General features: G+C 39.5%; 1 protein-coding gene across 5 annotated transcripts in view; it reads right to left on the bottom strand.

The window, feature by feature from the left end:
- The window catches only part of CHCHD3 (coiled-coil-helix-coiled-coil-helix domain containing 3), a 286,302-nt gene that overhangs the window by 37,840 nt on the left and 221,864 nt on the right, over positions 1 to 26,598 (bottom strand). For 3 of the 5 annotated variants that reach the window (XM_040471925.1, XM_040471926.1, XM_040471927.1), the window contains 2 exons: positions 17,963 to 18,033; positions 13,000 to 13,079 (listed from right to left, as the gene is read on the bottom strand). In XM_040471925.1, the coding sequence (XP_040327859.1) occupies positions 13,000 to 13,079; positions 17,963 to 18,033 (151 nt within the window). The remainder of the gene's footprint in view (positions 1 to 12,999; positions 13,080 to 17,962; positions 18,034 to 26,598) is intronic. The other 2 variants (XM_040471929.1, XM_040471930.1) reach the window with 1 other exon arrangement.

The following is a 26,598-nucleotide window of genomic DNA, read 5'->3' as shown; positions in this document are numbered from 1 at the left end:
ACTATGTGGATCTACATTTTTTCACAGAAACAAGGTTATACTCATGATTGGCTTAGCTTTTAAAATCCAGGATGTAGTTTATTTTTTTTAAGTTTATTTATTTAATTTGGGAGACAGAGAAACAGAGCACATGAGCAGGGTAGGGGCAGACAGAAGAGAGAGAGAATCCCAAGCAGGCTCTGTACTACCAGCACAGAGCCATGATCTGAGCCTAACTGAGCCATCAAGGCACCACTAAAATCCAGAATGTAATTTAAACACACACATGCACACACACACACAATTTTTTTTTTCTTTTTGCTTCTTTTCCTTCCCACACCCCCTAATCTCCAGTCTTTTATTCTTAACTGCAAACATACAGGGGTTAAATAGGTTTTTGAGGACTAACATAATCACAGGTATCATTTTTATTTCTGGAAAAATTATAGTCCAAATGCCAAGCAAATGACTTCAGAAGAAACTTCAGGAAGAATTTCGTTAATGCATTATAGACTACCAACCTATAACTGCCCACGATCTCAAGGTAATATTAATATTCTAAAGGCAAAACAAGTTATTAGATGAAAACTATACCATAAACAATAGCTGCATTTACCCAAGCACAACCTCCCATGTGCATTCCTAACTAAATTATGTGTACAACCTGAGATGTTAAAATACAATTATTATTTTGAGCAGTGTTGCTGTTAGCTAATGATGTGACAGAAAACATGTGTCTTTAAACATGTTTTTAGAGGCATGGTACATTCTCAATTGCAATTTTATATGTCCAGGGATTATCTCCAAAGAAACCATACACTGAATTATATGATGGACATCAACTTAAAAACACACGGAGTTCACTCAACAGAAACCTGAACTATTGATGACCATCCCAATTTGCTAACTATTGATAGCCATCATGGGGTATGCCAAAAACAAGAATGGCCTTCAGTTAATTCCTATTTAGCATCTCTGTGATTATCACCTTCCATAGATACAGAAGACATACATGGAGGTGGGGGAGGAGGAGAGGTAACTTGCTAAAACAACTCAATTGCAAAATGTGAAGGATAAAGATTATGCCCAGTAAAATTTCTGCTGACATGGATATTTACTATTCCATTATAGCTATATTGACATTATGGAATGTAACAATTACGAGACGTCCTAAGTGGGGGGAAAAAACCCAGGGAGACTAAGACCCACAAACAAGAGAAAATGAGCCTATTTTCTTGGTGGTTGCTAGAGCAGAATCTGTAGCATATTAAACATTCTCTTTTTCTTAAATCTACTCTCTAGAAACTGCATCATACAAAAGGGGAATTTTATGGCATGAGGTACAAATAGATGTATCATTAATAAGAACAGATCAGCTTTTTGAAGAACATGGCCAAAAGCCTAGCACTGGGATCTTTTAAAGATCTGGCCTTAATGCACTCTCTGGAGCAATGATCCTATTTTCTTTGCATCACCAAGTTCCGAGAGTGTATTTTTCATTTGTCTTGTCATCAGTTCGGAAAGGTGAAGATGTGTATACATTTTGGTTTTCAATTCTCCTATTAAATCAGCTTCTCAGTGCTTCAGTCTCCAAATGCTCCAAAAGAGGTATGGATTGACATTTCTGCCAAAGGACAATTTTTTGCTCTGTAGTTTTTCCCAGAGTTAATGGAAAAAGTTCTACCACTAATCTTTTCAATTCACCTCTAGGGAATTATAAACCAGCAGCAAAAACTGTAAAGGTTGTGCCAAAATGTAATATTTTTAAATTACACAAGTCAAAAAAGCTGAAAATTTTCACAAAATGGGTTTTGCTTTTCTTAAAGGAGAGAGAGACACACACACTTGGGAGGCCAGATTTAGATTCACATTGTAATAAAACCTCTAAAGTTAAGTAACCTAGGCTCTGCCAACTCTAACCCCACTAGATCTGTACAGAAATTGATCCTGTATAGGGCTGAGTGTCTACTATATGCCCAGAATGTTACCTACATTATTCATCACCCCTTATTACAAACCCCATGGGTTATTACAGGTTATACATTTCCTACATCAGCAAAGAGCAGCCCAATGCCACATAGTAAGGACTGTCAGGGTTCAAACTGCACCCATGCTATAGGAACAAAAGTACCAATTCCAAAAGATTTATGTACAAATTCGTTTCACTGCAGTAGTTTTGTTTTGGTGTTTACACCACTCAAAAAAAAAAAACAAAACAATAAATAATCTGAAACAAAACTGAGTGCCTGTCTGTAGGAGATGGGCTCCATGAATTCTGATGGGTCAATGGCATAGAATAATATTAAAAGAATGAGTTGGAATTACAGGTGTTGACCAAGGAGGATATATCCATAATAAATTAAAGTCAAAGAAAATACATATGGCACAATCTCATGTGGTTGTGTGTGTGTGTGTGTGTGTGTGTGTGTGTGTGTGTGTGTGAAAAATAAAACGAACATCTATATTTATTGTTTCTATGGGTAGACATAAATGTGGAAGGATTACTATCAAACTACAATGTCACATGATTTGCTTTTAAGGGGTTAACCTGGAAGAAAAATGAAGAAAAAAATTACATTTGCCTTGTTATAAAAAAAAAAGTACTACTTTGATAATTTTTAAAAATCCAATAGCATTTATTAATTTCATATTCTTTTCACACTAAGCCTCTAGGATGGATATCAAGAGGCAAAGGTTGATTACAAAATGCAATGGGAAGGAAAAAGAGTTCTTATTTATTTAATAATAATACTAGGATCTTATGGCAACATAGGAGCTAATTTTATGTCTTGGGTCCATGCAATCACCGTTAGACATCAATCAAAAACCACATACCCAGACAGACCGTATCTGAATAAACCACATAAAAATTGCCTTTAACACACTCTTTGCAACATGCAGAATCTGGTATCATGTGAATTCTTAGTATACCATTCAAAGAGATCACGCCTAGGAATATTTTTAAAAGTTCACCATGATACCATTTCAGTTAAAAGATGATCCCATAACTTGGTCTGCAGGGACAGTGCTAAATAAGGAACTGGCACACTGGCTTTTGGTGTTCCTTTATCTGAAAAGGTTCTTTCTCTGCTAAAATGCCCTAGGATTTCCCCACACAGCATCCTATGAACCAAACGTTTCTTTTTAAAAAAAATTTTTTTTTCAACGTTTATTTATTTTTGGGACAGAGAGAGACAGAGCATGAATGGGGGAGGGGCAGAGAGAGAGGGAGACACAGAATCGGAAACAGGCTCCAGGCTCTGAGCCATCAGCCCAGAGCCCGACGCGGGGCTCGAACTCACAGACCGCGAGATCGTGACCTGGCTGAAGTCGGACGCTTAACCGACTGCGCCACCCAGGAGCCCCATGAACCAAACGTTTCTTGAACTCTCTCTTCCCTTTGTTTCTTTTCAATCAAAACTGCTCTTTCCTGTGGCCAGTCTCTTAAAGCCCTGAACTTTGCAAAGAGACAGTTAATGAATTAATATGTCTTTATTTTTGAATGGGTATTAATAATGTTAAAATAACAGTAACTAATAGTATATAATAACTTGTGATTATAAGAAGCACACACACACACACACACATGCACCAAACATAACCCTTGTATATTTGATAGAAGATGTCTAAGAATAATGACCAACTCAGAAGGCATAATCCCATGGTGAAAATTATGGGCACGAGGTGTAGGAGATATAAAATATATATGTATTTTGGGGGCACCTGGGTAGCTCAGTTGGTTGAGTGTCTGGACTCTTGATTTTGGCTCAGGTCATGATCTCACGGTTCATGGGATCAAGTGCCGAATCAGGCTCTCTGACAGCATGGAGCCTGCTTGGGATTCTCTCATTCTCTCTCTCTCTCTCTCTCTCTCTCTCTCTCTCTCTCTATCTCTCTCTCTGCCAACCCCCTGCAACCCCTGCTCATACTCTTTCAATCTCCTTCTCAAAATAAATAACTACACTTTAAAAAATATTTTCAAGTAGGTAGGATTCTTGGCTGAATCCTCACATCTTACTCCCTCTGCTTTTCACAACATGGTGTGTGAAGTCTGACTCTAATTTCCTTTATAGCTTCATATTCCATCACATCTCCCTCCACATTCATCACAACCATTTCCAGCATCCAATTCCCTCTTCGTGGAAAGCTATTCCCCCTCTTCCTACCTTTTGAAAATCTCAAAGTGGAAAGACCCAGCCTACACCAGTCACCTCCTCCTGCAACCCAGATTCCCTTCCTTACTCCTATAGCATTTTGCCTGTACCTTTCTATCAGCATTTACCCCACTTTAGTCACTTGTGTATTAATCTGCCTTCCCCATGTATTCTACAAGTGTTTTGAAGTCAAGGATCATAACCTCGTCATATCTATATGTCCCGGTTATAAAAACCACCAGGAATGTATGAGATATGAGATACTCAACAGTTCTTCTTGAACAAATGTTACAGTTTCTGTGTGAGGTTTTGACATCTCTGTAGCAGAGCTAATGATCTCAACAAGTGCAAGACCCCTGAGGACAGGGACTCAAAGTTACATTTCTGCATTTCCGGTGCCAACAGCGTTTGGAGGAGCATCAAAGACCTTTGATGGATGGATCTGTTGACTTTAATGATGATTTAAATTCTCTAAAGCAAAAATGTCATATTAATAATCTTTCAAAATAAATAGACGTCACTGAGCTCTTCACTGGGGAAAGAATCCCAATAAATGAGGATGGCAGAATCCACCAATTGAAAGGACCTCCAGGACAGGGGCATCAATGAAATTGGTCTGCCAGTGAAATCCACTATCTCAACTTCAAAGACCTCAAAAATACGCCCAAACCAACACTCAACTAACCAAACCAAAACCACATATTATTTAAGTAGTGACAAAACACTTGATTCCTGCTTCCCCTCAACTAACGAAGCATGTCTGAAAGATGGATTCTACACCCGACGATGTCATTTTCTTCTTTACATTAGCGTCTTTCGTATCAGAGAAACACTATCGTGAAAAGAGCCAGTTAATTGTGAGTAGCACCAAATGAGCTGTGATGGAGGTGTTATGAATGTGTAGCAGTGAAGCCTGGTGCAGAAAACAGCAGCATCTGGGCGTGCAGCTTGCAAAGTAATGAGACTGTGATGATGCGCTGGCACCGGGCTTTGAGCGCTTCATCTTGCTCAAGAGCTCTGCCGGGGAAACAAGGGTGAGAGGCATTGACCTCCTTCCCACAGCTTGCACGAGCACACAAAATAGGAAAGGATCAAGGATCGAGGCCCTTCTCTCTTCTGCTCCTTGCCAACACACCCCTTTTTCAGAACTGATGGTTCATAGTTGGGGGCCCAGCATAAAGCAGGCTGAGCAAGCTTCTGCCGTATGAAGTGTCATGTCGGAACATGTCTACAGTAATTGGCAATTCATTTTTCATCCTGAAGGCAGAAACAGGTGTATGCTACCTTCAAAATCCCAATCATAAACCACGCTGAATGTGCCTCTCACACAGGCAGCTTTGTTGAGTTCTCTACCAGTGGCAGGCTGGTGGACTTCAGAGTCTCCAGGGATGTGGATGTCTCACAAACAGGTATGTGTGTAATCCCAGAAGCATAAGAGAGCAAAGCGAAGAGCAAATGGCAGCAAATTAAAAAAACTAAAATCCCACCACACAACAGCAGCCCTTAGTCTTTGTTGTGTTAATACTGTAATTGGCAAATAGCTGACTTCTTTATACTTAAGATCCCTACAAAGCATGTTTAACATACTGAAAACGGAGGTTTGAGCCCTCACAAAGGAGTACAAAGCCAGATGTATCACTTGCACAGTATTTCTTGCCAGCTTCATCCAGAAACAGTAGCTGAGGTGACTTTTGAGAGGAGCCAAGAGCAAAAACGCCCCTTAATGAGCGCATCTATCAATTTTCAAGGGACGCAGTTGATTACCAGCATTTAGACGTATAAGCTCACAAAAGGAACACAGCAATTTAACTGTTGGCCACTGAATGAGAAAGCACATAAAACAGCTTAAGGCAGCCATGTGAGCAAGTTGGGGATGCTTGGCGACACTTGAACATGGGAACATGTGTGCTTCCGTTTCAACATGTAGAAAAGGGCCAAGATGCAGGCTTTTACAAGCTCTGAAGCATTTTGCCAGGATGCAATACATAGTATGAACAACTTGCTGCCTCGGGTTATTATATTACCAAGTACCAGTGTTACTGTATAAATGTTTCATTTATAAATAGCGCCTTCAAAATCCCTTTATCAAAAATAACTTTCAAAATGTAACCAGGTCTATCTACAAACAAGACTCTTAGCTAATGAGGCAGAAAGTATAACAGGCAAATGTAATTTAATAATGGGGAGAAGACTAATTGTTAAGAAAATAAATAAATAAAGCAAAGCACGGTTTACTCCTATTTCTACAGCACTGAAACATACTGAATGAACGGTCCTGAGATAAGGGACTCTAATTCTAATGAAAACAATATGATTATGGACACAATTAGAAATCATAAGTTTCTTAAGGCTGACTCAATTCAAGAAACTTAACTTATTTTACCTAGGGCAAATTACAGTTAGAAGTTGGGCACTCCTAATATTTGGGGCAATTTTTTCCCCTCATTAAAATTAATTAACAACGACTTTAGGGTGCTTTAAGTATAATTACCATTACAAAAAAAACTGCACTGATCTTAAGTGTTCATATTGTAGTAAAAATCATATGTATCTGTATAACCATTACCCAGAAAAGAATACTCCCGGCGGTTTGGAAAGTTTGTGTCCCTTTCCAAGCAAATACCCTCTACCCCCATCAACCAGTGTGATTTCGGTCAATATAGACTAATTTTTCCTATTTTTGAATTTCATATATATGGAATCACACAAATGGAAGGACACATCATTGTTCCCGGCTCCTGGCTTCTGTTTTGCCTAACATGTTTCTCAGATTCACCCATGTTATCCATGTATCAACAGTTTGCGTTTCTGTTTTTGTGTGTGTGTGTGTGTGTGTGTGTGTGTTTTTAACTGCTGAGAGTATTCTATTCTACTGTATGAATATACCACAATTTGTTTATCCATTCTCTCACAGAGGACCATTTCGGTTGTTACTAGTTTTTGACTACTTTGAATAAGCCTGATACGAACATATGTGCACAAATCTTTTCGTGGATGTATATTTTCTTTCCTCTTGGGTAAATACCTAGGACTGGAATTGCAGGGTCATAGAGCAAGTGTATATTTAAATTTATAAGAAACTGCCAAACTTTTTCAAAAGTGGCTGCCATTTTATACCTCCACCAGCAAAGGATAAAAGTTTTGGTTTCTCCACATCCTTACAAACAATATTATCAGTCCTTTTGGTTTGCAGCATTCCAATGTTATAACTCACACGGTCCGATAACTAACGAAGTTATTAGCACCTTTCACGTGCTAATGGCCATCCTTATACCTTCCTTTGAAGTGTCTGTTCAAATCTTTTGCCTATTAAAATTTTTTTTTTCTTAATGGTGTCTTAAGATGAACAGAACTTTTAAATCATGATAAGGTCCAAATTATCAACTTTTGTATTTTGTATGCTTATGTCTTAAGAAAAGTCAAAAGAGGCAACAATGAGAATCCTTGATAGACTGAAACCATGAGACATCTCACTATAAATTATCATTTCAAAAGACCTATAGAAATGTATGCCTAAGTAGAATTATCCTAGAAGTTCTGGTTTCGATTTTACTACCAGGGTTTGAACCCCAGGCATGGTGAAAGGGCAACCACAGACATCTATAATTATCTGGTTGAAGGCAGGGAGGCCTGACAGTATTTGGAACAGACTTCCCAAACTATGAGATGATAAAACATAATTGGATCTCACAATATGGCTGAACCTACACAACTTCTCAAAGATTGTCCCGAGAGCTATCATTTTTATGTGTAGATAACGGCTTTGATGTAATTTTTAACCATGCTCAAGACATAAGATGGTTAACTCTGCAACCTTGACAAAAGGAGAGAATTGAAAACCTACATCCTAGAACTTTCCCGGACATTTTAAAACATGGCAGGTCAGTAAGACAATAATTAACTCTAATTGGCCCTCCTACAAGCTTCTCTCCTTTCTACCTGGAGCTCAGTGGCACTCAAAAAGCAAAATAACTTTTTCTTACTTTGAAAACATCAAAGGAAAATCAAAAATTATTTTCTACTAGACCCTTTAAAACATAAAGGACCTCTAGTCAGAATCAACAAGAGGAACAAACTTCTAAGTCCCAGTTAGAAATATCTTTTGGGAGCTGTAAGCTGTATGGTTGTCTAATTACCCAAAAAAGCAAGGATCAAGGAATACATTCCAAAATACGATGCACTCTAGAACTCAAAATGTTCTCATTTAAATATTACAATACAAGGAAAGAAACAAGCTGTCATTTTGGCAGAATCTTCATTTATCTGAGTGTGCAATTAATATTTCATATAACCATGTAGGGTATGCTAGATTCTAAATGGATTGTATTGATTAAGGAAGAAAGCTCAATGCTAATGTTCTTGTAGGGGAAAACGGAAACCATTTGTTATCTCGCGTGGAACAAATCATGGATTCAGGAGCTTATGGCCACAAACCTAAGGGCTACAGCGAGACTGGTTAGGATCATTTACATTTAACGCACAAACAGGTTCCATGAAAGTAAAGAAGATGCCCAGAGCAACCCAAACCAACCGTGATTGCCACAGCTGGGACCCAGAAGAGAGTTCCACGTCATGGATAGGATGTGGCGAATGTGACTGGACCTTTGGTGGCTTCTGTCACCACTTGAGGCTCCTGTACATCCTACATTGACATGATGAGGAAGTTGCTGCAATGACCCTCTCGTGACCTTGTGACCAACTGCAGATGCTCAAGTGATGGCTGCAGTCTGGGTTCTTTTTTGTGAAACAGACAATCCTGTCTATGGTTTACATCCCGGCACCTGCCCTACGTCCCAATCGCCTTGGCCACTCTGCCCTGCCCCTTTCAAATACAGACACCCTGGACTGAGTGGAATGCTGTGAGGGACAGTTTAGGAAGCAGAGGGAAAAAATGCAGATTAAAAACCTAACCCCCAAGTAGTGTTAATGTTTCTTACCACTTACTTCTGTTCCCTTAAAAAACAGTGCAGAGGGGTGCCTGGGTGGCGCAGTCGGTTGGGCGTCCGACTTCAGCCAGGTCACGATCTCGCGGTCTGTGAGTTCGAGCCCCGCATCAGGCTCTGGGCTGGTGGCTCGGAGCCTGGAGCCTGTTTCCGATTCTGTGTCTCCCTCTCTCTCTGCTCCTCCCCCGTTCATGCTCTGTCTCTCTCTGTCCCAAAAATAAATAAACGTTGGAAAAAAAAAAAAAAAAAAACAGTGCAGAGACTAACTACAGAGATCCAAACCAAGGAACAAAAGGAAACTAAATAACTTAGATCTGATTAGAAGGGTCTCAATCTCAAAGGAATTTTAAAAAGCATTAATTACCTAAGGTTTCTTTGCAAATCTAACCAATCCTAAATGCCTATGACATGAAATGTTTGTCAAAAACTGGTGTGTTCCCAAGCAGACCTCACTTTAATTGGAACTAATTTGTGGTTGGACGCAGTTGGGATTTTGGGGGGAGGGGGGTGGAAAGGGAGACAGACTCCTAGCCGGAGAGGTGGCAAACTACTTTGCACGTACCCCCTGATGAAGGACGGAAGGGCAGCCGCACCATCTAGAAGATAATTCAAATGGCAGCCAGTGTCTCAGAACTGAATACAACAACTACTTACAACCCTCTTTAGATGAGGCTCAATCACAAGATTCTTTTCCTTCTTTCTTAACTTTTAAACCTTCTCAGCTTGGATGCCCTCAAGAGAGTGGTGGTTATAGTTTCCATTTTACAGATGCAAGAGACAAGCCAAAGATGTAATAAATAACCTGCCTGGGGAACTGGTTGTTGGAAAAAACCAAGCCCATGTTTCAACCAAATGTATACTTGCCATTAGCTTCATATACAAAGTATATTCTTAAGCTCATAAACATTGTTCTTCAAATTCCGAATTGAAATCCTCTACCAGTAACACATCGACAAACTCTAGATGGTACCTGAAATACTGTGCAAGTTGACAAAAGTGAGCCAATGTTTTTTAAAAAACAACAAATAACCCTAAACCTCTAAATAGGCTATTGTAACCAAGTTTATACACAAAGGGTACAGGTATATTTATTTTATCTAGAATTTTGCCTCTTCAATTACTAAGTCTCTTACTGAATAATCAAGATGTTACTTGGCTTCAAGGTCCTTAGGGAATAAAATGTCACCACTGCAGCTGCTATATTTCCTGCTCACAGCCTTTCAAATTAAAAAAAGGGAAAGAGGGCCCAATACAAATGCAGAATTTAATTAGTTAGTAAAAGCCCAAATCCTTGCTCAAAGCCCTGTTCTTCCTGCAATATCGCATTCTTTTCTTCTTGTGTAAACTTTTCATTATGAAGGAGACATCTTTATAATACAATAACTCTAGTTATAATGTAACTTCTGGTAACATAACTCCTGCATTAGAAAAGACAGCGTGTTCAAGTAATGTTGTTTTAATACAATTTGTGTTCAGCAGAAACCAAGTCAACTTGGTCATTTAGAATTTGATCAATGTGAATTAGTGTCTCACTGAGATAAACCATTTGATCATTTAGAAATTGATCAATGAGAATCAGAGATAAAACATTTATCATGTACATTTGGTCTATCAGAGCCATTCACGCAGCACTAAAGTACGTTATAAGTAGACATCAATAAGTGTTAGAGACGATGTGCAGGGGACCTGTCAGCTGCAGATACAAATACATGTCCAACAGTATATAATTTTAAGCCTTTTGATAAGGCAAGTTATTCAATAAGGCAGCTGGAGTCACTGAAAAATTACTGGAGCTCAACTTTGGAGAAACCACAAAGAGCAGCACAGCAAAAGTAAACAGCTCAAACTTTCTGAAATAAGTTTTAATTAAAAGTAAAAGGTAAGTAACATAAATTTACTTGGCTAAACTTCTAGACGAGTTTTGAGACTATTAATCAGAGCAAACTTTGTACCTGCGGTACAATTAGTTCTATTAATCTAATATTTCCAAGTTGAAGTCAAGTTGACGTTCAGGCACACTGGCTTACCCATCTAACAGAATTATAAATTTGCCAGTCAAAACCTTATTTAATTATTTCACGGCCAATTAAGCAGGATCTTTAAACACTGTTGCTTAAAAGTGTCCATGATCCCATGTGTAATTATAGAGAACACGAGAAACACCTGCTGATACCACTGGCCTGTCATCCTCAGCTTCTCTAATTCATTTGCAGTATAGCTATTAAAATCATACACCCAAAAGAGAAACAAAACAGTACTGCCAGTGTAGAGGCGCAGAACTTGCCACCCCAAAATATGTCCCTCTGGCATAGGATTAGTTTTGGTTGATCATTTGGAAAAACACACACGCCAACGCACGAGAAGCTCTGGAAACCAAGGAGAAATTACCCTCTTGCAAGAGACGTACCCATGCATAAGGGAAACCTCCATGGGTGGGGGGGAGGTCTCCCTTGCTGTACCAGGAAGAGGGGGGATGACTCAGTCTGTAGAAAGTCCTCTCTCAATGGAGAAGACAATGACTTAAGTCTGCATAACCACCTCACCCTTGTTGACTGTGCTCCTGTAACTGATTCTGTACCTCTAACATCTTTTGTCTTTAGCTGAAGACAGACGGTATTTAAGTTGATGCTTTGGGCCATTTTGGAGAGTTACTCAGTTTTTCCAGGTCTCTTTCACATGTACATGTCCCTACTCTTTGAGTTGTGTTCTCCTGTTAATTGGTTTTACACAAATTTAATTATTCAACCAGCCAAAGAACCCAGAGGAAGGGAAAACTTTTCCACCCTACATCAGTCAAAGTGAAACCTAATAAAAGCAAAACAGTTTAAAGTTAAAGGATTTTACATTGAAGAAAACTTTGAATATATGGTAATACTTACAAAACCCATTTTATCTCGAGGAGTTTTGCACAGCACTCCTCAGATACTCTAAAATCACCTCAACTTCTTCCACAGGGTGACTAATCTTTTAATACTTTGTAAGGATAGCCCAGGCTTCTTCCACGAGCCTAAATTTATAAGTCGGGCTTCAACAACTTCGTTCAAGGATAAAAGTGAAAACCCCTTCTGAAGTCAGGCACACAAAGGAGTATTAGTAGTGCTCACATCCAATCTCAGAATCACACTCCTTCATCTTTCAAAGAAACAGAAGCCACGCTGAAAAGTTACACCTCTAACAAAAGGATTCCAGAACTGTTTTCCACAGACCTACATCACTTCCCACATACACATTTTCTCCTTTCCGGAAGGTAGAAACGGGCCACTTCATTATCTAAGACAGGATGGGAAACATCAGTCGTCTTTAAAATGCTTTTCATTTGGTTGATAGCGCATGTCTTCACGAGGTTTTCCACTGCCTTCAACATATTCCTATTTCTTTGATATGTGCTTTTACATTTGCTTGATATTAGCTTTTATATTTAAAAAACAAACAAACAAACAAACAAAAAAACGCGTGGAGTGCCTGGGTGGCTCAGTCGGTTAAGCATCTGACTCTTGATTTCAGCTCAGGTCATGATCTCCCGTTTGTGGGATGGAGCCCCGCGTCCGGCTCTGCACCAACAGTGTGAAGCCTGCTTGAGACCCTCTCTCCTTCTATCTATCTGTCCCTCCCCTGCTTGGGCATGCGCTCTCTCTCTCTCTCTCTCTCTCTCAAATAAAGAAACATTAAAAAAAAAAAACCCTCATATGTACAAAATACACTGGTAACAATGGTTCAGCTTTGCAGGTGTGGCATTCAGGCCCTACTGAACCTCAAAGAGGTCTGACTGTGACAGGGATCGTGAAGCAGGGCCCCTGCAGCACTCTTCCCCTACTGCTCTGCCACACCCCTCAGGGCGCCCTAGGTCCCCAGGGCTTCACACTAGGTCATCGGGTCTCCCCCTGGGCTGGGGGCTTCCTGAGGAGAAGAACCCTTTCTGTTACCTTTTTTGTTTAACATCATGTAGATTTTGTCTGGAAGCATACAGAAACTTCTCCTGTGGTGCACAGCTGCGTAACTTGAACTGGACATAATAATAAAATTATATCATCACAATATATTTAACAATGAAAACTAATAAAATCAAATACGCACTGAGCATTTACCTTGTGCTAGACCAATGCAAAGCACCGTCAGTGTAACATTACTTGATGTATTAGTTTGTTTAATTAATGACCTATCAGGTGGAAAATAAGGATTAATATGGAACGTAATTCTCGGTATGCTGAGCTATGTGACACAATACTAGGGTCCTAGCAGCAGGTAACTAAGAATTAGCACCATAAATGGCTCTATTTAACACATATTAACAAAGGGTGATAAAAGGTGACTGGAACTGCCAACAGTGACTTTTTAGTTGGACTGGGTGAGTAACGGTTACCTTTTGAATAAAAGCTAGACATAAAAAAAAAAAGAAAAAAAACCTGCTGGGTTTGCTAAGTGATTTGGGTTTTATAGATAAAATCTTAAAGCGATTGTGGTCGGGAAAAGTTCTTGCAGGAAAATAAACAGCCCACATTCTTAATCTCCAAATTGATTCTTACTGAAAAAAAATGGTGAACAGTATTTTTAATAAGTTATTAGGGACACAATTATTCCATTACAGTAGAACTAATTTGGGGTTTTTCAGATGCTCTCTATTGTAAAGTTCTGTCTTCCTCCTGCTCTCTCTGGTGGACTCTGAGTTCCACACTGGCAAGGTCCTACCTGTCTCCTCAGAGCTATGTACTCAGAACTCGGAGGGCATGTCACACAGGAGCTCTCTGAATGAATGACGCGGCAATAAAATAGGAGGAAAAATCCCATTAAATCTAAAGTGTTTCAATGGGTTCCTGCCAAAACTATAAACTGAAAGACTGAAGGGCGAGTTAATATTTAAGCATCCTTAAAATAATTCCATTAGCTATCCTGGCGGGACGCATGGATGTGACTGGTGTTTATCACGTGCCACCTCAAATGCTCTTAGCTTTCTTTCTCTTTACAATGATTTTGTGTGGGGGCGCCCGGGTGGCTCAGTCGGTTGAGCAACTGACTTCGGCTCAGGTCATGATCTCACGGTTCGTGGGTTCGAGCCCTGCGTTGGGCTCTGTGCTGACAGCCCAGGGCCTGGAGCCTGCTTCGGATTCTGTGTCTCCCTCTATCTCTGTTCCTCCCCTGCTCCTTCTCTGTCTCTCTCTGTCTCTCAAAAATAAATAAACGTTAAAACAAAACAAAACAACTTTATAATGATTTTGTGTGCCCCTCTATCAGGTGAGTAATAACACCCTTGAAATTGTACTTTAGAAAGCTTCCATCTCCTGTAACCAAGATGCACCCAAATGAACACTCCCGTCAAATAAAATTAACTAAATCCTCCCCAAAGTTCTTCAGAGCCTGTTGAGATCAACAATGCTGAAATCAACAATGTCATGCAATGAAAAGGATACAGTATACTGCCTTGCAAAAGACTGAAGCTGCCAGGATTACCTGAGATGCTCAGGTCTCTAAGGAGAAACAAAGTTCCACTGAGTAACTTCCGTGCCTTCAAAGATGGTAAGCATCTCTTATAGCCAAGGCACTATCACTTCCTACGCATGAAGCTAACAAACTCACCACAAATCAAAATACAAACTTTCTAAGAAGCTCCATCTAGCAGGTAGTATGGGGGGGGGGGGGGACTAATATAATGGAAGCCACTCTCTGAAAAACTAGCTCTTAAAATTCCTTCACAGTATGTGAAAACCTGGGGTTTTGTTTGCACCAGAGTTGGCCAAACTGCCAAGTCCAAGGGCAGAGTCTCCAAGACTGTCCCCACCCTGGCATCATCTGCAAGTTCAAGGGGTTCCCAAAACTGCTCCAGCCTTGATAATTCACTAAAAGTATTCACAGAACTCACAGAAAGCTATTAAACTCACAGTTATGGCTTATCATGGGAAATGACACAGAGAGTTAGCCAAAGGAAGAGATACATCGGATAGACTCTGGGAGAGTTCTAAATGCAAAGTTTCCACTCTCCTCAAGATGCTCTACTCCCCCTGGCATCAACCTGTGACAATATGCACAGAGAATCAACCAGAGAAGCTCACCCAAATTTCAGTGTCCAGAGTTTCACTGGGGCCTCATCGCATAGGTTTGCTTGACTGATCGCTCATGTGGCTGAATTCAGTCTCCAGCACCACTTCCCCAGAGATTGGTTTGACAACACATGGCCCAAAGGGCCCATCGTGACTAATGAAACGCTTCCATCCCTTGGGAAATTCCAAAGGATTCCAAATTCCCTCTCCCAGAAGATGAGTATATAGGCCAGACCTCTCTTTGGGAAAAGCCAAATTCTTTACCACGCCAAATGAGAGTAGAATTTAATAAAGAATAATATCTTATAAAGGTAACAGAGAATGAAGCTGCTGAGGCTCTGATTAAAACTAAGTCGAGGGGCTCCCAGGTGGCTCAGTCGGTTGAGTGACAACTCTTAATTTGGCGCAGGTCGTGATCTCATGGTTTCATGGGTTCAAGCCCCGTGTCAGGCTCTGCATGCTGAGCGTGTGTGGAGCTTGCTTGGGATCCTCTCTCTCCTTCTCTCTCTGTCCCTCCTCCACTTGTACTCTTTCTGTCTCTCTCAAAATAAATAAATAAACTTAAAAAAAACAAAAACAAAAACACTAAGCCTGACCTACAGCTCCATGTTGTCTTGGAGAAAGTAAGTCAGCAAGACATTTATTTTTGTGTGCCCTGCAGCCTCTCATTTGCCAGCAGGCTAGTCCAGGCTGAATGACATGGCAGCTGCACAGGGCTTTTAGGAGAGTGATTCTGTTCATCTAAAACCAGATTTACCTCTCTCTATAAAAATTGAGCCTCCACCAGTTTTCCAATCTGCTAAACCTCTATTTCTGGTTTTCCCTAGTGCCTAAATCCAGGTGTCACGGGCTGAAGGGACCCCTCCCCAACCAAATTCGTATGTTGAAGATCTAATGACCGGTATCAGAGAGTGTATTTGGACAAAGGGTTTTCAAAGAGGTAATTAAATTAAACTGAGATCATTACGGTGAGCCCTAATGCAATGTGATTTATAAGAAAAGGAGACTGGGACACGGATGTGGAGAGGGAAGACAGGCCAACCGTGCGGGCACCCCGATCTCACACTTGCAGCCTCCAGACTATGAGGAAATCAACTTCTGTGGAACCACTCAGTCTGTGGTTCTCTGTTACGGCAGCCCTAGCAAACGAATACACCAGTCGCTCACTAGTCCAGGTCTAATCTTTCAGTGACTTGCTTGCACCCCGTCTTTTCTCTTTCACTTACATAGTCCTCCCATTTCCTACTACTGCTTCTTGTTCCTCACCCCCGGTCAAGCCTCGCATCTACTGTCTGGTTAGTATTACCAAAGGAGCACGGAAATCAAGCGCTTACCTGGTCAAAGACCTTCCAAAGACTTCTTGCTACATGAAGACCAACTTCTTAGCCCAGCAGTTATCAAAGGACCGTACTGACTTTTCCAACTTCATCTTGCACGAGAGTCCCTCTGAGTCAAACCACTGATCTTAAGGGATTTGTCACCCAACTCAAGAACATGAATTTCCTTCTGAATCCTTTCCTTTCCACCTGTCCAATATTCCCCTTCAAGCCTCAACTGAGTAATTGTTTTCCTTTGATAACGTCATAGATCATTCTAGTCAGAATTGATCTCCTTTGATTTATCATAAATTCTACTTATTTGAATAGCTACCCTCTGACAGGAGAGGAATACCCAGGGTGCCGAGTCAAAGACTCTCATGGCATAGAGACAGAAAGGGTAACAAATGTTACGTTATCGTTAGGGGAAAAGATAAACCATAACTTGAAGAATACATATGTAGAGTACCTTTTAAAGTCCAGATCCATTTTTATATCTAAATACTTAAGAAAGCACATTAACCTTTAAGAGTGAGATTTGTGGCCCATTCTTTGAAGGTCTCTCCCTGCTGACCTAAAAAGATAATTCACTAACAAAGACAAAGAGGTTTGTCTAAATATACCTCAAACTACCTTTAAAAAAAAAAAAAAAAAAAAAGATTTTTTTTTTTTTTATTAAAGAACACAGTAATATCCATTTACCATACAAATTGTACCACAGCAGAAAGTAATAAATAATTTTACACCTTAGGGTTTAATCATTTTATCAAAAGCTTATAAACATGCACCAGGAAGAAGGTCAGAGCCCAATACGATCTTTCAACTAAACCTGTCACAATACCTTTTTTTGCTTCACTAATTTGCACATGTGCTACTAACAGGGGCTACACAATAAAACTATTTATACTCTCAGGAAAATTCTGAATGATGTCTTCTTACCTAATGTGAGAACTGGCAGCAAAGGGAAAGTACAGGGCTACGGGTCACGGACACTTTGATCCATCAATTAGAACATTCATTTAAACATTCCAAGGATTAATAGAGGCAGCAATTTAACATCACCTTCATAATCAAGGGCAAGGTAAAGTCTGTGATTTAAATGCTTTCAAGGTACACGGGAAGAAATGAAAACAGCTTGAACATGAGAAAAGTGGTTACTCAAATTTGGACATGCCTGTCATTTTATTATATAAAACTGAATGGTCTCTATGATTCTATTAACAGAGATAGCAATTTCACATCACCTTCATAATCAAGGGCATCCCATCTTATATAATATTATTCCAAATGAAAACTCTATTAGCATTGCTTTCAACTTCCCCTTACTTCATGAAAATGAGTTGCAACAAGCTTTCATCAAATGCCCTTTCCTTGTATTTGGAGAACATGGATGCACCTCACTACCCAAATACCCAAATACACTTCCAAGTATTCCAGAGGGCCCACAACAAGCCATCCACTATTCAAGAAGCAAGAACATTGTACTTTGATCTTGTCAAGGACGGGAAATACTGTAACATTAGGTGTTAAAAACTTACTTGAACTTTGCTTCCACCTCTTCAGCTGCTTTCTGATATTGTTCGGTGGTGACTTTGTAGAATTCTGAGCTCTGTGGACAGAGATTGACAGTAGAGTTTTCACTACTCAAGAGGGCAAAATGTGAGTAAGACTTACAGTTACAAAATGATACATAAAATCTTTTTTTCAGCCATTCAAGCAGTAGGACAAAGATTTCTTGCATAAGTGACATAGATACTTATAAAAGTGCACGTAAAGAAAGGTATCCATTTAAATAATAGCACATCTGCTGGTATACAAGTTGTAATTAGAGTAAACCTTCATTGTTATAATTCATCATTATTTGATCCTTGTGAGAAAATTCTTCACATATTTGCCTACTATTCCAATGTTCTACCTGGGATATTAAAGGTTCACTTCTTTTTATACAGTATTTTTGTCCTCAAGATGGATTCTTTACAGAGTAGAATGTGTTCTATTACCTTCACATGACCACAAGAGCATCAATATTTATAACAAATTAATTAGTAAGAACAGGGTATGGGTTTAGGTAATTTTTTTACGCCCTAAAAAAAAAAATGTTTCCAGTATTACATAAATGAACACATAAGCAACATAAATCAAGCTGCAATAGGAAAGGAATGCCTTTCCTGAGGCAGAAAAATTTTAATCTATCCATTCTGGCTGGCTACGTTGAAACCTATCTTACTTCAGGGGGTGGCCTAAATGACCCCAAGAGCCTTCAGACTCAATGAAATACCCTGCAAAACCTGTCCCAGGACAAAAGAATACTACATGATACAGTGGTCTATTGTGCACCTTCAATCCCTAATCACTCAGGTTACACATACATGACTTAGGGTAGTTTATTTTTTAATAAATCATTGTTGGTTGGTGAGAAAATGAAAATGAAATCCTCTTCACACCAGTGACCCCTCTGCATTTAACAATCTGGGTTGCCCAATGACAGTCACATCCAGGTTTGTTGGATGTTGATAAAATCAATAGATATGTGATTAGACAGCAGACTCGGGGTGGCTGGAGCAATGGACAGGTCACCATTTGAGATGATGAATGGCTCTCTATCAACCCAGAGTCCCCTACGATGCTAACATTTACTATAATCTTATTTGGGCTGCGATTTATCTTTCTTGCACCTGATCAATAAAGATGAACAGAACAGTTGTAAGGATCGATTGTAATTTTTTATCGTTTTCAAGCACGAAGGTGCATTTCTGACATGAAGACAATATTCATGCAGTGCTTCTGCATGTTTTAAAATCACACTGCGAATGACCAACTTCATCGGTCTATATGCCAAGAGGTTTTAATTCATCTGTAGGTCGCAAGCTACCAAAAGGCCTTTTGTCTTCTCAGATATTATAACCTTATGTCTTTCACACCTCCCTTTCAGTTTTATTTTATAAGATTTTTCTTTCCTTTAAAATACACACCGGTCACTACATGCTCTTTTGCAATGTTTGGCTTAAGCTCTTTTTGTGTGAACCCTTCTAACAAAGAGGGCAGTAAAAAGGCAGTTACTAACCTGCCACTAACACTGATGAGAAACGCCCCATACTACTATAATAAACTGTCAAGGGGGCGTTATGATACTAAAGTTTCAAAATGCTGGCAAAGCTAAACATCTTGATTAATACTTTCAATTAATTTAAACACTGAAACAGTAATGTCCAGACAGAGCCAGGACGAGGCTGACAGATTTGGTTTCTGGTTCTGCTCTGTGACCTTGAGCAAGTCCTTCAAAGTCCCCTTGGCTTTCTTTTGTAACCTGTAAAATACGGATGAAGTAGCCTTGCTTATCTCTGCCAAAGCAGTTACAGAAATCAAATGAGATTGGCACAGGAGCTGTGCCACCTATTTTTGCAGAGTAAAGTCAACATACAAATAAAATAATTTTGGAGGAAAAAGCTAATTTGGACAAAACTAATTCTGGGTACAAATTCAAAATGATCAAAGGCAAATATTAAGCTTTCTAACAAGAATGATGCACAAAAGTGACTTCTGCCATAACATAAGTTAGCAAGCTCCCCTCTGCTTTATAATGCCAAATACAGGTAAAATTACTACTGATTTTGTCAAAGTTTCCCTAAGACGTTAAACAGACAAAAGACACGTACCTGTGCTGTCTGCAATCTTAGCTCTTAACTTCCCAAGTTAAAGTTTTAGGCTTTATTTATGTCCTGTATTTCCACCTCAGTGGCCAGATTCCCACACTGTATAAATCTTTATAATGAGGAAAAGTCCCCAGGAGGCAATGCCATATAACAACTAAGGGAATAAACACAAATATGCCCAAGATCTGTATGCAGATAGCGTTTAATTCATGTAAGTATATACTTATTCATTCAACCAAATTAGATACTTATTATCCAAATAATGTCCAACTTGGGGAAACAGATCTTGATGATCTGCAAACTTCTTGAGAAGCTTTCCATCCGATATAAGAGAAAAGAAAAAGAGTCAAATGAAAGGTCATAAATATTGAGTTAAAGTTGTGGACAGTGTTACTGGAGTACAGAAAGAGTAGAGTTTCTCTTTTGGTGGCAGAAAATATTTTTAAAAATAAACAACCATTAAAAAACAAAAACAAAAAGCTTGCCAATAAGCTTGCCAGCAGGAGAATGAATAAATACCGGGTATTCACACAGTGGAAATCTACACAGTGATGAAAAAGAATGAATTACACATACATGTGGAGCGAACACAAGCAAGTTCTAGATATAATATTGTAGAGTGTAATTTATGTCAAGTTCGGAAAAAATGCAAAATAATCAAACAGGATTAGTAAATAGCAAATTCCACGGATTATCCCCAAGTAGCAGCAGTTTGGTGGTGGTAGCCGGGGGGTTAGGGGCAGAACACCATCAAGAAAAGGAAACACAGTGGGACCTCACTGACTTGTTATGTTTCTTACAATGAGGTGTACATAGCTAATTGTTATGCTGGTTATAAATGCCTGTAACATATACAAAAATTGTGTTACTCTCCCCTTCCTCAAAAGAACTAATTAACAACAAATAATTTAATAATATAGCCAAAACATAAAAATAGGGGTAGAGGGATACATGCTGAACAGGCTGGCTAAGACAAGATTTTGTATATTTTCCTGAATGCTAACCTATTGCCAAACGTCCACAAATTACTAAATAAAAGCAATTTCTGTTGTGAAATAAGTATGGACTAATAGAAAAGGGGCAAAAATGGTGGAAAATTTGTATATACTGTCACCCCCCTTCCTTTCACATCAATGTCTTAGATAATCCCAGCACAATCATCAAAACGAGTAAGTTAACAATGCAACATTACTAGTAACTACTATTAACTAAACTGCAGACTTTATTTCGCTACACTTTCTCTACGAATGTTCTTTTTCTATGTCAGGACCCAATTCCAAAGGTCATTTTGCATTTAATTGTCACGGCTTCTCAGTATCCTCTTGTCTCTTAAGACCCCTTGACACTCCTGAGGAATACACCAGTTGGATATTTTGTAGAATGGCTGGCAATATGGACTTGTCCGACGTTTTCTCATTAGACTGACGTTATTATGCATCACTGGGACAAATATCATAGTGGCAATCGGCCCTTCTCCAAACTGGACCCCAAACTACTCCCAAAATTCTAGCTTCACAATTGCCTACCGATCCTGCAATGCTTCTACTCTGAACAGGTACTCACAGGTGGTAGAAATACCCTAATTGGGGTCCCTGGGTGGCTCAGTCCTTTAAGCGTCCCACTTCGGCTCAGGTCGTAATTTCATGGTTTGTGAGTTTGAACCCCATGTCGGGCTCTGTACTGACAGCCTGGAGCTGCTTCAGATTCTTTGTCTCCCTCTCTCTGCCCCTCCCCCGCTTGCGTGCGTGCGCGCGCGCGCGCGCGCGCGCGCGCTCTCTCTCTCTCTCTCTCAAAAATAAAATTAAAAAAATTTTTTTTAAAAAGGACCCTAATTTTCAGAAAGGCTGTTTGTATTATCTATGTTGTCTTGAGATGGTAGTAGGTGTGTATATGCCTCTTTTCTTATCAATTATAAATTACCGTTACTTTAATGTTATTATGGTAGCTAAGTTTGTTGTTATTTGGTCAACCCTACAGCTTGTAGTAAGTACACACGTCAATTGTGTTTTTGTCTGATCCTTTAAAAAATTTTGTTTTAATGTTTACTTAGTTTTGAGGGAGAGAGAGACAGAGACTGAGCAGGGGAGGGGCAGAGAGGGGGAGATACAGAATCTGAACCAGGCTCTAGGATCCTAACTGTCAGCACAAAGCTCAATGCGGGGCTTGAACTCACGAACTGTGAGATCATGACCTGAGCCAAAGTCAGATGCTTAACTGACTGAGCCACCCGGGCACCCTGATCCTTTTTTAATAGCCACATTTTGAGAACAATATGGTCTGTGCTTCAAATAAGTAATATCCACATTCCAATTTTTAAAGAAGGTAGATATTATGTTATATATGTATGTATATAAAATGGCCATATATACCTGTCTAAATATACCTATCTACCTATCTATATGTGTCTATATCTCTCCCCTCCAAACTTTGTTAAAATACTTTCTTTAAAAAAAAATTGCTTTTTAATGTTTATTTATTTTTGAGAGAGAGAGAGTCAAGAGTGCATGCAGGAGAGGCAGAGAGAGAGGGAGACACAGAATCCGAAGTAGGCTCCAGGCTCTCAGCTGTGAGCGCAGAGCCGGATGTGGGACTTGAACCCACAAACCGTGAGATCATGACCTGAGCTCAAGTCGGATGCTTAACCAACTAAGCCACCCAGGTGCCCCCGCTAAGATGCTTTCTAAGTCCTCACACCATATGGGGTAGGGGAGAATAATCTGGTCAGATGACCCTAAAAAAAGGACCAAAAAGAACAGGCAGAGAAGGCTGCCCATAATCTAACATGGTGGTCTTTCAACGAAAGGACCATTCATTGCTTTGAGCATGGTCATATTGTTTTTATGACTGTAGGGTCCTTTACAACCTAAAATTTAAGAAGATTTACAACCTAAAAATTTAAAAACATTTAAATTGTAATTAAATTTAAAATTTAAAAATATTTACAACCTAAAATTTAAAACTCTCTTTCATTCATATTTATTCTGTGGTTTTCTGCTCCATCAATGGAGGTAGAATAGTTGACATGATTTGTCCAGTGGAAGCATAAATTTGTAGCAAGTAAATCTTATTTAAATCAAATATTAAAAGTCTGTTATTTTCTTACTTTAAAACAAAATTTTCTTGTTTGACATGAGCATTAAAACAATGTTTTCTATCAAGATTTCCTTTGAGAAAGGTAGATCTTGTAAATTCAAAGTAGAATAATGGTATCTTTTTGATGTTTCAGTGCTATCAAAAATCTGATAAAGGCTTGTCTTTGTCAAAGATTAAGTGAAACGAAGTTCCTAGGAAGTGACCTATCTCCAAAATAACAACATAATACTAGATATGGGAGATGTGCCTGTCCCCTATAGTAGAGGTCAAGGCACCACTGGAAAGGACAGGCATTTTCGTTTTCTGTATTAAAACATTTTCCAATCTAAGGCACTAGGTACCAGTTACTAAAAACACAGGCTGAGCTGGAGAGACTGAATGCTCCACTGTACGAAATGTTTAATATATTTAAAACAGAATATGTTGTCCACAGCACTCTGTACTCCGGTGAGCAACGTACTTTCCTTTGGAGCCATACTGCCAGTACAGCTCCTCCCTTATAAAACAGGACATGTCACCGTACCCCAACAGTTCTCTCACCTCTGTAAAACTGGGACAGTAACAAAAATGGCCTAATAAAAATCTCTGGGAGATTAAATATGATAATTCATGTAAAGTTCTTTGAACAATACCTGGGACTATATATGGTAAGCATTTTGGAATGTTACCTATTACTATTACAAATCATTTGAAGAGTACAAAAAAAAAAAAAGAAGATAGAGTGTTGGGTAACTTTTTGCAAAAGCCATTTAAATAAACATTTAAATCTTTAAAACACAAATATCTTTTCTTCTGTTGGACCAATCACTGAATTTTGTTTACATGGCTCATCTGTTCTATTTTTCTGTTCTTTAAGATAAATGGGAAATGTGAAGACAATGGCTGGGCTGTACTGAGAATGTTAATGGCTATGAAAAAACTACAAATACATAGAGAGATAGTGACACTAGACCATATTTACAAAAAATAAAAAATAAACCAATAATTTTTGACCTTATCATCAATGAAATCCAATGAGCCAAATTACACCGTAAAAGTACTTTTTACTGCCAGGATTCCCAGGGCCTTAATTCTTAGTATGCATTATAAATCTCCAAGATGAGAAATAGTGCTCGTGATGAGCCCCAAACTGATTTCCCATGGAACCTTTTAATTCTGGAGCATCTTGAGAGAACAGAACTCCTCAAATGTTCCAGGAGAAACGCTGGGTTAAAGACAAGTTCACAACCACTATTTCAATCCTGCACTTCTCTGCGTGCAACTTTTCTCTTCCCAGAGCAACATTTTCTTACGGGTTACTCTTAACACTCATGTTTGAAGGGCAGAAATCAGCAATCCTGGAAAATGATTCCAGGACTGATGGCATCCCTCTTTACGAAGTGCTAATGAAAAGGAGCAGTCTATTATCTTGAACTTTAAAAAGTTGAGATGAATTCTTTCAAGAAAACTGTTGCTGTACCTCCCTGCTGTTCCCTCAGTGCCCTGTGGCCACATGTTCCCCTCTTTTCTGTGTATACGGCTCTTGGTGACATGACCTTGCAAGCTTCTCTCATCAAGAAAGGGTGGAGTCTGTTTCTCCACCCCTTCAATTTGGGCGATGCCTGTGACTTGCTCTGTCCAACAGAATGACAGGAGTGACAATGGGCCAGTTGCAAACATAAGCCTCTCTCTTGGAATCCCGGCCTAGTGCCACATATGGAAGTCCAGGCTGAAGAGGGAAAGACTGTAAGTCACCCCAGCTGAAGTCGTCCTAGACCAGCCAAACCTTAGCCAACTCAGTGTAAGTGAGGGCGGTCAAATCCAGAAGAAGTGCCCAGATGGGTGATCTGCAGAATCATGAAGTAAATAAATGGTGGTTGTTTCAATCCACGAAGTTTGGGGTAGTTGGTTATACAGTAAAAGCTAACTGATTTATACCTTTGTCTGTGTTCTCACAGCACCATGCACTTCTAGCAAAGCACTTAACGCACTTACCAACCACGTGTTTTTACATGTGGTCTCTCCAACTAGTCCATAAGATCCCTAAAGGCGAGTATTTCATCCCATTCATCAACGTACGTAAAGCGTTCGGCAAAGTACGTGACACACAAAACTTACTGAAATAGTGTTAGAGTGACGCCATTAATTGTAAGCTGCATTCCAAAGTTTACTTTTATTTACAACAGGCTGGAACAGACAGAAGTTTAAGGTAAATGAAATACTGTAACATGGAAAAGTGGAACCCTACGTTTATCGTACATCTCTTACCAACCGACCAACACTGCAGTCTGCTGTGGAAATGAAAAAAAGAAATGGCTATTGCCGGAGATTGTGTTCAATTACCGTCCCAGTACAATTAACAGTTCAAGGGACAAACAGCAGCTCGAACAGGTAAGGGGTTTATTTTTCTCATGAAATAACAAGTCCGGATGCTGGAAACCCAGGGCTGATGTAGGTGCCAAGGATTTTATCAAATGACTAGGCCCTTTTCTCTCAATTCCTCTGCAGCCTTTTATTCCCACAGCCTCAAGACAGCTAGTGTACCTCCAGTTATCATGCCCAAGGTCTAAGGAAAGAAGAGGAGGGAAGTGAAAAAAGGGGGAGAAAGGCCCTCTCCAGAGATCTGTGCTTACGTCTCTCTGGCCAGAATTATAGATCATGCACAACCCTGGCTGCAAGAATTTTTGTTTTCTCACTTCTACAGTAAGAAAGAGAAGGCAGGAGTTTGGAATTGGTGTTTATTGAGCCAATATATCATACCTGCCACAGACAGCTGAAGTGACAGCACAACATCATGCGCAAAACCGTGTGGCTGATTTTAGATGCGGGTATTCCCAGTATTTCCTTCCAGCTGCTCTTAAACTTCAAATTTGGGGTATGGGGGGATGGATTTACACATCTGGTATCCTAATGCTCAAGAACAAAGTTTTTAGACAGTATAGGAAGGAAGTGGGGATCAACAAGAGTGGGCATCATTCCCACTCTTTTGGGGCTGGCCGCGGCCCATGTTTTTGAATGTGTGACACTGCCATTTTCCATTTTCAGAAAGTTTCCCTTTAAAAGTGTATTTTTAAATGCACATGCACAGACACACATTATTGCTAGATTTGAAAAGTATCTGTTTTCAATTCTAAATTAGATCAAAAGAAAACACGCACACACAGTATTCTTGCAGTATTTTCTCAGGTTCTGAATCTCATTTCTGTTCTGTTCTAACTAATATGATCATACCTCCGGTATGTAAGAAACGAACAAAACAAAAAGGTCACAAGAAAAATTTGCTAACGAGCTTTTGTCAGTTCTTTTAGCAAATGCTTCATATGGTGATTTGGGCACAACTACATAACACATCATACTGAAGTATAATGTAGATTCTGGTAATCTTACACTTCTTCTCAGAGGTGAGTAACACTCCTACTCACTGTCCATTCAAAGATTATGGCAGCTCA

This window comes from Herpailurus yagouaroundi, unplaced genomic scaffold (genome assembly GCF_014898765.1).
Source record: "Herpailurus yagouaroundi ecotype Mexico unplaced genomic scaffold, PumYag 100, whole genome shotgun sequence".
NCBI lineage: Eukaryota > Metazoa > Chordata > Mammalia > Carnivora > Felidae > Herpailurus > Herpailurus yagouaroundi.
The sequence above is the reverse complement of the archived record's forward strand: the minus strand, read 5'-3'. Positions and strand labels throughout refer to the sequence as shown.